This window comes from Phoenix dactylifera, chromosome 3, assembly GCF_009389715.1.
Source record: "Phoenix dactylifera cultivar Barhee BC4 chromosome 3, palm_55x_up_171113_PBpolish2nd_filt_p, whole genome shotgun sequence".
Classification (NCBI taxonomy): Eukaryota; Viridiplantae; Streptophyta; class Magnoliopsida; order Arecales; family Arecaceae; genus Phoenix; species Phoenix dactylifera.
In genome coordinates, this window is record NC_052394.1 from 3,845,659 (window position 1) to 3,856,183 (window position 10,525).

The window sequence follows — 10,525 nt, forward strand, 5'->3', positions numbered from 1 at the left end:
AATTAACCTGGGATTCTACCTAGTAAGATTCAGAAACTTATCGGTGTTCTATCATCTTTTACTCAACCTCAGTGCTCTCTAGAGGCCATACTTAGTAACTCGTCTCATCTTCTATTTAGGCTCTAGTTTCTTAATCCAAGGTCAGTTTTACATAATGGTTAGGATTGGATCCGACCCTCTGAGCCGATTAAGACTGCTATGGTCTGCCATGTGTAAATGTAAATCAAGTCTAAATCCAAACTGGGTCGGACTATAAATTAGGTTCTTCTGATAATTATGAATTAGGAATGTAATAATTATAAACTGACAAACTTGCAATTCTAGTATCTTGTGCGAGAACTGGGTGTTTTTTTTTTTTTTGGCTGTCTCATTCCCACTTCTTTTAAAATTCCGAACATCATGCGTCACCCATTAGGAGAATAGGATTATTAGAATAGGGGATGGGACTTAAGTGGACCTGATGATGACTTAACAGGAAGGCCAGGGATTGTAACTGGGGGAATAAAAGAGGCCATGAACGGCTCGAAAGAAATAGGCCAGAGAGATGCAAACAAAAGGGATAACTTTTGAAGCATCCGTGAAGTCGATATAAGCAAGCAAAAACACGGTGTGATGGAGAGAGCAGGCCGATATGTGAGTGCGTACAGAGCAAAAAGTTTTGGAGAACATTTCTTGTACGTCAGATGCACGAACTAAAGAAAGAAGGTGACAATTACACAATTCTTGGTAAAATAAGAAGAAGCCTTATATACCAAGAAAGAATGATTTGTTCTTAATTCAACTACAACAATATTTTCTTAAACTATCTACATGTCAAATTAAAAAAATAATGCTTTATTCTCTAAAAGGTGGTTATCGATAAATAATGTCATTATTTTACTATCGCTATTTGTTAATGCATATGTTATACCCATTAATAATATCTATTATAATAGCCTTTCAAAAAAAACTCAGTGTAAGACAGAACTTGCTACCTTTGCTTTGGTTAGAAAAATAAAATAACACTTTGTAGAAAAAAAAGGTATATTATTTGAAAGTGTCAACTTATCAAACCCGTAAACTTCTCGGTAATTGAAGCTTAGAGGCTTTTGGAGAAGAGCTATCCCATTGTATAGCTCATTGCTTCCATATATATATATATAAGCATTTTCGATGCTGAGATACAAGAAATTGCATGGCCGAAAGCATAGAGCCAAAACATCAAAATCCAAGCTTTTTCAAGCACCAGAGGTGATTATGCCGGCCATCCAGAAGGCAAAAGACCAATCTAATCAAATAGAACCTACAAATTGCACCGAAAGAAACCGACAGAACCCAATAATGTACATTAGTGTGCGCATAGATAGGTTGAGGGAGGAGACCTTTATCTTCCCACAAAGCATGCTTCTTTTGCAAAAGAACATCCAAAACTAAAGTTATGACAACAGTTACTAATACAATACAAATGCTTTTTACACAGAGCTCCTTTTAAGACTGGATGCATAGCCTCTTTTTTGTGTACCGAGAATCCTACCATGAGGTACAGAATATAATGATCCTGGGGCTTCCTAGGTTACTCCTGTTTCTGTTACAGGGCCCTGGTAGTTAATTTGCTATCTGCCCCTAAATTAGATGAACTTTCTCCTACAAGGTTTGGGACCAGATGAGTTCAGATCTGTGACACCTGGTCTTGTCTCTAGTCCGAATCAAGTTTGGGAACTATAGCTGGCCGGATCCATTTGACCCAGTTTCTTGATCTGGATCTAATTCATAAACAAAGTAGGAATCTCAGGTCCCCACGTCCCACTTGTGTTCTTTATCTTGTTAGACGGACCAGGTAGCGTGCGAAAGGGATGACAGCATGAGTGGAATATGAAATGGGAGCCAAGCGGACCCTCATGACATCTAATAAGAGGGCCACATAGAGAAAAGACACCTGGAGAGAAAGGACACCAGGTTATGAGAAATTACCAACTGCAGCAGCACGTCACAATCCCACTAATAAGAAGGTGCCACATAGGTTTACAAAGCTGGGCCAGCCCTCCAACCAATAGCTTTAAGCTTTTTAAACTGTGAGCTTTGATGGTCTCGGAGACAAATCAAATGCATGAGTCTTATCAATCATGTGGATGGTCCCTTACTAGAGATATACTAGAGTAGCATGGAACTAGGGCCATGGGTAAGCCCTCCGGGCATCAAAAAGTTAGTTGGAGAGATTGTTATAGTCCCACATCAACTAATTTGCTGGTCCCTCATCCACCAGCAAAGTTTTTTGAGCTGTAAGTCTGTGATAAGCTGCTAAATGAGACAATCTGAGAGCATATACATCATACAATAAGGAAAGCATGTAACATTTCAATCGATCCAAACATCCATGATACAAATAGAAATTGTTGCGGAGAAACAAGAAGATGCTTTGCTCCCGGAGAGAGAGAGAGAGAGAGAGAGAGAAGCCAAAACATCAAGAATCTGAGGCATTCTCAAGCACCCAAGTTGATATGGCCGACCATCCAAATACAACAGGCCAATTCTATCCAATCAAACCCCTAGGGTCTACAACATCTGCAAGCAAACAAACCGACAGGATCCAAGGATCATGTGTCTGTGTATGCGGATTAAATGGAATGAGGAGAGAGATTTTTTTCTTGTTGAAAAGTAACAACAGTTTCTTGCAAAGAACAACAGATCCCACATTTAGAGTTCGGGTATTGAAACAGTAACCAAAATTAGTGCTACTTTACATATCTCCTGGTAGATGCAGCTTGTTGCATCGAGCTCCCAGGTAGAGGGAAAAGGAAGAGAGGCTTATCTATTGCTTTGCCTCTGCATTATAGCGATGATATCTGAAAACTGAGGGCGCTTTGAGGGGCAATTGTTCCAGCACTTCATCATCAAGGATCTCAGAAACTGTGGGCATTCTTTAGGTATTTCTGGCCTCAATCCACAGGCAGCAATCCCTACTGCTGCTTGCACCGGCGAGTAAGAAGAGTATGCTGCCTCCCCAGTTATCATCTCCCAGAGCACCATGCCAAAACTATACACATTGCTCATCCAAGTCTCTGTCACGCTCTCAGGATCCCCAGCAATAATCTGCACTTGCAACTCGTTGCTATATCATTAGCTAATTCATCATTACCTCAGAATTTAGCTTAAAAACACATAAGATTCATTTAGTGAGTAAATGGTGCGATTGTATTATAATTTTCTTTCTTGCAGCATAAAAGTTGATTGGAAATTTGCTAAGTGAAATCAGCTAGAAAACTTATTACAAAAAGCAATATGAGTCCCCTCTTGATTTTACATTTTTAAAGCTTGGGTTCCTGGATCATGTCAGTTATTACTTGTCTGATGGATAGATGACTTGCGTATTCAATCCATAAGGTGGGTTATATTTCTTTTATGGCATCTGAGTACACATTGGTATGAGAGAGAGAAAAGATTTAAGTAATAACAGAAGAAGTTTAGCAAAGCCAAAAAATATCACTTATAAGAAGGGCTTTCAGGGTTAAATTGATGCTGCGCATGCTACGGAGGCATTTGCATTTGCTGCTAAGATCTTCCAGGACTCCTAGAGAGAAAATGTCCGGTACATGTTTCCAATAATCGAAGTAGAGGATAGAAGAAACATCCTAAAATGATCATTTAAAGATGGCCTTTTGATACTGAATGGTGTTAATTTTACTGAAATAAGATGACCATCTTCTGCCAAGCATCTAGAGTGGACCCTACACAAAAAAAAAAAAAAAAATCATCTATGTGTTTATAAGAGTCAAGGAAGAGGAGGTAGATACCCTAAAAGAATTGAATTAACGAAGCACTGATGGAGAATGTAGGGTCCATATATATGATTGAATGCAAATAATAATTCTCAACACCAACCTCCGGATAACAACTAGAAGGCCTTTTGACTGCAGCTGCACTGTAAATTGGGCTTATCCTAATTTTTTGTAACTTTACAAGCATCCTGTCTCTCTTCAAGTGATCAAAAATGAAGCAACTAAGAGATCAAATATTGGAGTTCCCAAGAGATTGCTTGAAACAGACTATCATTAAGATAGCAATTTTCACTCCACACCATCAAATTTTCCTCAGCTATTCCGATCTCTCATTCTTCACTAACAAATACACTCTGTAGATTTAGCTAGTTGCAAATCAGGTATGTAATTTGTACCTTATGAGTAAAGCTAGGTGAACCATGATGGAACAAGTAGTGATAGCAAAGAAACAACAGCAATATCAATTATGTGAAGAAAACAACAAAACACTAACCTCAGGAGCTAGCCAACGGTATCCGGCTGTCTCATACTCTGTGACCTCGCCGACACTGTTACAAGATGTAACGATGCCCATGTCGCCAAGGCAGGCATTCCCTTGCCTGTCCAAGAGAATTCTGTGTGTGTTGAGATCCCTGTAAGGAACTCCATGAATGTTCATGAACATGAGCCCTTCGGCGACATCCAGTGCAATCCTCATCACTTCCCTAATGGGCAACTTCTTGTTCTTCTGCATTACATCATGAACAGATCCCCCATCCATCATTCTAGTCACAACACACAGCCCCTGGTTCTCTTCTATGCAAATGCCATGAAATTGGAGGATGGTCTTCTGCCCGCAGCTCATCAGCTGCAGCAAGTCCTGCCTGATCTCGATATCGTAGGCACTGCCCCGCTCGCACCCCCGCAATTTCTTGATCCAAACTCTCTTCCCTCTGTACACACCCTTGAATGAATTGGGCCCTGTCCTTTCGACAAACTCGACCTCATCGGAGGTCAGGATCCATTTCCCGATCTCCTCGCCACCGGATCGAATAGTCTGCCATTCATCAATCGACACCACAAGCGAAGACTCCGGCAACGGGGTCGGGAGCTGAATCCGATGCAAAGCCTCATTATCAACCCTCTGACCATCATCCCCATCAAACTGGACATCTTCCTCGACGTTCCCCGAGCTCTCCTCCTGGCAACCGCACAGCCCAAACGGAAGCTTCACGACATTATTCCGGGGCTTCTTCGCCGCCGACCTCAGGGCAGCTTCGATCCGGGACTTGAAGTGGCGCTCGTTCCCAGGCTGGACCAGGACGGTGACGGCCCCGAGAGTTAACCCCTTCTTCTCGAAGATCTGGATCTTCTTGCAGCAGATCAAGGAAGTACCGAGAGCTCCGGACATGGCCGGCCACGAGACCGATGAGTTGCAGGCAAATGTGATCTTGAAGGCCACTCCCTCAGCTCCATCGTCATCATGGACCTCCTGGATATGCACCGCCGGGTGATCCTCCGCCGTCGCCTGCTCAACTAATCGGACATGAAGCAGGATCTCCTTCATGTCGAAGCCCGCCTGAGCGTAGCTGCAACATGGACAAATTTACTTGATAAATAAGATGAAACGCTAGCCGATGTCGTCAATCCAAATGTCCAAATGCTTAGTTCGATCGGGAGGTGATGATATAACCTGTTGGGCAAGGAATCGAAGTGGCGACGGATGTCGGAGATGAGCTTCTCGGGGAGCTGGCTGCCTGGGTAGAGCTGGGTGAGGTTGCGAACGACGCCGCCCCAGAGGAGCTTGTCGCCACAGGGGGAGGGGTCGCGGTTGAGGGAGTTCTTGAGGGCCGCGAGTGCGCCCGCGAAGTTGCGGCCTAGGCGCTGCCACTTCTTGGTCGGCGGCAGGTTGGAGCCGGCGGCGGCGCGGGCGGGCGACGATGTCGCAGAGGAGGAGGACGAGGAGGAGGAGGAGGAAGAGGCGGAGGGGAACGCCTCCGACCGGTCGTGCGTCTTCATCAGCACCTGCTCCACCATGTCCTCGTCCGTGCTGGGCCGGCCGGACCAGCACTCTAGAGCAGCTGCCATCTTTCAAAGATCTTTTAACACAGAGAAAAAAAAAAAGGAAACCAAAGAGGGAGATGACAGAGGTGTTAGCGGAGGAAGCGGAGATGCCTGGGCTTCAACATTTTTCCAAGCTACTACAAATATGCGAAGGAAGTAGCGGACGTCAATTTTTTATTTTTTTTACTTTACCTTGCGACATGGGTTTTGAGGTGGGTCTGATTTGAATAATTTCAGGACATGGTGGTGACGGTGGTGTCGTTGAGGGGGAGTAAATGTGCATGTGATCTTAGTCTGACGCGGGGTCTTTCTTTAAGGGAAGGAGAGGCAGAAAAGAAGGCGGCATAGGGCTCGTTCCATGGGGTACTCTAATCTTTACGCTATCACGAGAAAAGAACGGCCTGTCTTCGAGGGGATTCATTGCCCCTTTTATGTGGTCTCAGAAACTCTCAGCCTTTTTCTGGTATGCTCCCTCTTTTGTCACTGTTTCTCGGGATAAGAAGAGAGAAGCAGCATTGGATGCGTTGCGTTGTGGCAGAATGCGAGCGGCTTCAGTGCCCACCTTTTCTTTGTCTTCGTTCGGATTTCTTTTTGTGGCGGTTCAGGCGTTTCAGAGCCACACAAAGTTTCGGCCACCCATCACTGGCTAAAAAAACTATTTAGACCTCGAAGTTGTCATCTTTAGCAGTTAATAACAGTTAAAATATATGGATTCTTAGATTAGTTATTAAAAGTAAACTAATTAGGAGACAGAGAGCTAATTGTGCTGGCACTGAGTAAAGGAATAGATCGCAGGATATGTATTTAATGCTACATGAGACAAAGCTAATCATCGTGATCATTTTATTGAGATATTGATCCCCAAATTTTTTTCCTTTTTATGGAAAAGTGGGAGCCGATCCAATATACTGTTAGAAGTACTCTTGATGCTGGTTTGGTATGGCCAGGGTCTTGAGGCCAAGCGCCGTGCCAGTTCATACCAACTCTTTTTACTTCTTATGGAAAAGTTGGAGCCGAAGTTAATAAATTCATATAGCATCTTTTTTTTATTAGTCAACGTGAGCTCGATTCTTTCTATTTTGTTGGAGAGTATTTTGCCTCCCTTCGGCTGTACAACTTCTCTCTAGGGGATGGCAATACTTGATCCAGATTTTCAAGTCTATTAGATAATGTGGGATGTTAGCAAATTAGTCAGGGGGGAACCAAGTTGAATGGCTGCAAATAATATTAATTCCATAATGTTTAAGGGGAGAAAGTTGAGTGCCTATTGCAAGGTTGAAAGTTGAAATAGTATGTAACCCTTGCTCAACAAGAAAGTGCATCTCCATTCCATTAATGTTCTATCTCAATCATTTGGTTATTGTATCTTGGGTCAGCTCATCGGTTTCTTTTCTTCTCTTTTTTGTAAAATCGAGAGATTCCCAAAACTAACGTGAAGAAAGAAACAGCATGGTCATCTGCATTACAAATGTAGACAAGTTATGAAGGGAACTTTGAAAACCACAACAGAGGATGGTGAATAGATATTGCTAAAGTTTGCCGGCCAAAAAAAAAAATCAGCAACTTGGTTGCCCTCCCGAAGAACATGAGAAGCCTTGATATCAATGAGAGAATAGCACCAAGCATTTAGGTCATGCAGGAATGGATGAAAGGTAGGCAAAGATGAGTTATGAGCAAAGCAATGATAGTTGTCTAATATCCTTCCAACCAAACCCATCGGCGAATCAGATATAATAAAAGAGCATAGAACATCATCATAGGCAACGGATAGCCCCTATGCTGCTCAGGGACTCCGCAAGGTATGGCCCGCACAGCGGCAGAGTATGTCCAACATTCCCCCCCCAACGCAATGCCTGGATTTCGAACCCGAGACCTCTGGCTCTGATACCATTATTAAAAAAAAATTCACATGTTGGGCTCGCCCATTAAAGAAAAGTCCAGCCCACATGTGAGGAGGAATGTAAGAAAATATAAAATATATAAATAAATTTATCTCATCCTATAAGCTTAAGCTTTTAGAAAAAATGGTGATTTCTACATGGTATCAGAGCAGAGGTCCTGAGTTCGAACCCTGTCTCCACACTCTTTAACCCCATTATTAAAAATTTCACATGTTGGGCTCGCCAATTAAAGAAAAGTCCGGCCCACATGTGAGGGGGAGTGTAAGAAAATATAAAATATATAAATAAATCTACCTCATCCTATAAGCTTAAGCTTTTGGGACAAGTGGTGATTTCAACATCTATCAACCGGCATAAATCGAGATATAAGAGGAATAGCACCAGCTACTAGAATGCGATCTTCATGGTCTCGGACTAGAAAGCTGGCTCTTGTTAAGTTATTAAACTTGTGATTGATGTGAGCAACAATATTTCTATCAAAATTGTAAGAGCAATTCAACTTTATGGGGCAACACGTAGTAGGATGCAAGATAAGCCATGCAGACTTATAATTGACATCAATCGTAAATTTATAATGGACATCATTTTGTACCCTACTTGATCTTAATATTTGGATAGATCAATAGCTTTTGTGCTCTTAATCTTCCATGCAACCATGAATTTTCCATGTAACATAACTAGCAATCATTGCATATCCCATCAATTTTAATTAACCAAGCAATCGATTGATCCATGGTTAGTGTTTTTAGTTGTTTAATCAACTTGCTAATCATCTTCCATGCACACAATAGCTCTATATAGACTACCTTACATATCCAACTAACTTCAATAAATAGGCATGGAGTAGTTTTATTTTCCTTAAACCAAGTTTGAGTAAGTCCTGCTAAATCAAAAAAAAAAAAAACAAACATTGCAATAGATGGGGAACACCTGCTAAACTCGTTCAGATAATATCCCCAAAGTGACGTACCACATATGAGGCGACCTAGTCCGCAGCTCTATACATCTTACGATACACATGACCAATCTGAACGGCGAGCAGTTTCTGAATCAGTCTGCGAATATTCCGAATTAACGGGTGACCATCGTTATACCTATCTGCTCTCCGTATCCAGCCAATTACCGTGGTAGAGTCTTCCTCAATACACAATCTGTCGACATCCGACACATATCTCGCATACAAAATATTCTTTTAGGCTGCTCATAGCTCCGCCCCTACAACAGTCAAATCTAATGCGTTTCGACCATCAACTGCAACCAATGGCTCCCGACAACAAAGCCTATCAACCGGAAGCTCTCACAACTCTCTCTTTTTTTAAGTGAAAAGCCTGGGGTTCTCGCAACTGTCGCCTCGTTTGGTTAGCATAACACGTAAGCATGCATCGTCAGCGCAAAGAGGAGGAAAGGACGGTTGAGGCATGTGACGTGATGGGGCCGCTGCGGAAGCGAAGCGGGTATTATACGCTTTTGGCACCTGCCACCTGGGGAAGAGCATGTGACCCTTCGGAGGCAACTGCTCAGCTTCGTCTTCCATTGCTCCATACTTGATGATCCCATCATGCGTTTAATTTCCTAGGCTTAGATTCTACCTGCGGTCAAACTAATCCACATTATATACTGGCTCACTAGTACGAACATCTACAAGATCACATGTTCATGTGATGGTTGGCATGACCCAGAAAGCTTGGAAGAAGGCATGAGAGAGAACAAGTTAGATGATTGATCACATGCAGTGCTGAGGCAATTTAGGATTTGTCGGTTGAGGTTGAGGAAGAGGGGCATGTCAGATCAGGTCTAATATCGGCTTCGCTTTCATGCATCAATGTTTAAGAACGATGATTGTTCGTAAGAGTTTTAGTGGTTTTTGTTGCATCATATACATTAGTAATACGAGTTTAAATGATGATCGTTATCTGGCGTTATGGATGTGATCTGATTGTTCCAACAGGTATTCCTTCATGGCTCAGAATTAATCGTGCGAGGCGATCTTGTGGTTGTGTCATTGCATCCCCATCATCTGCTTGTAGTATCTTTATCGCTGTTCCAGTTTATGGATTGTTCGACTGCATACAAGTGAGGATCCATGCGGACGTGTGTTTAGTTCCACATTAGTTATTCGCTGGATAGATCTTGAATTTTATATAGGTTCAAGAAACCTAAATAATACCTTTCGGCTAGCCATTTTGAGTGAGATCCTAGGTTGTTAGAATATCAGTATTCCATGCGCTAGCATCGTACATATCATCAACTTAATTAGCAATTATAGCAATTGTTCTATGAACCCACCCTCTTACCTACCTCTATGTGTCGATCTACTATAGATTCGTTAATCCTAGTTGAATTAAGAGACCTCCAAACATGATCTTCACCGATGTGTTACGCTTCTTTGATTGCCTATGGTTTCATGTTCCATTCATCCTTCCATCCATGCCTCCTAAGTGACCCTTCGTTTGCTGAAATGGAGGAATGCATGGATGAGAGTGGTTGTGAAATAAAGCTGATTATGAGTTGGGCCTCCGGCGTAAACTCTCATCATTTTTAATCAGGCTTTAGGCTGGATTTATCTAAAATTTGATATTTTCTATACCCAAGCCCGACCCATAATAAACTTTGTTGTGGAAGGCGGGCGAGAGTTAAATAAATGGACTTTTGGAAGAAAAAATGGTAGGGTGTTTGGAAATGAAGCTCAATTGTATATGCCATGTCCATTTTGAGAGAAGAGAGGTGTCCATGGGCCGTTCTGGCGTTTTGAGCACAACGGGGAGCGAAATGGTGCTGGAGAAAAGCAACAAGTAGAAATATTGTGCTTGTGGGCGCATGCAGTTG

The 10,525-nt window shown here is 42.4% G+C and overlaps 1 protein-coding gene across 1 annotated transcript; it reads right to left on the minus strand.

Annotated features, from left to right (window-relative positions):
- Window positions 1-2,474: 2,474 nt before the first annotated feature.
- On the minus strand, window positions 2,475-6,187 carry LOC103710336 (serine/threonine-protein kinase STY46). Its single transcript, XM_008796010.4, has 4 exons — window positions 5,991-6,187; window positions 5,428-5,833; window positions 4,249-5,323; window positions 2,475-3,069 (listed from the first exon to the last, which is right to left on the minus strand). The coding sequence occupies exons 2-4, from the start codon at window positions 5,820-5,822 to the stop codon at window positions 2,785-2,787; spliced, it is 1,755 nt and encodes a 584-aa protein (XP_008794232.1). The 5' UTR covers window positions 5,823-5,833; window positions 5,991-6,187; the 3' UTR covers window positions 2,475-2,784.
- Window positions 6,188-10,525: the final 4,338 nt, after the last annotated feature.

What these genes read in the sequence shown, in the direction of transcription:
- LOC103710336 (XM_008796010.4), bottom strand. Translation starts at nt 5,822, where the DNA reads ATGGCAGCTGCTCTAGAGTGCTGGTCCGGCCGGCCCAGCACGGACGAG. An exon ending in TTCGATTCCTTGCCCAACAG is followed by an intron (nt 5,324 to 5,427) that starts GTTATATCATCA and finishes TCCATGTTGCAG; the next exon opens with CTACGCTCAGGCGGGCTTCG. An exon ending in ACCGTTGGCTAGCTCCTGAG is followed by an intron (nt 3,070 to 4,248) that starts GTTAGTGTTTTG and finishes TTGCAAGTGCAG; the next exon opens with ATTATTGCTGGGGATCCTGA.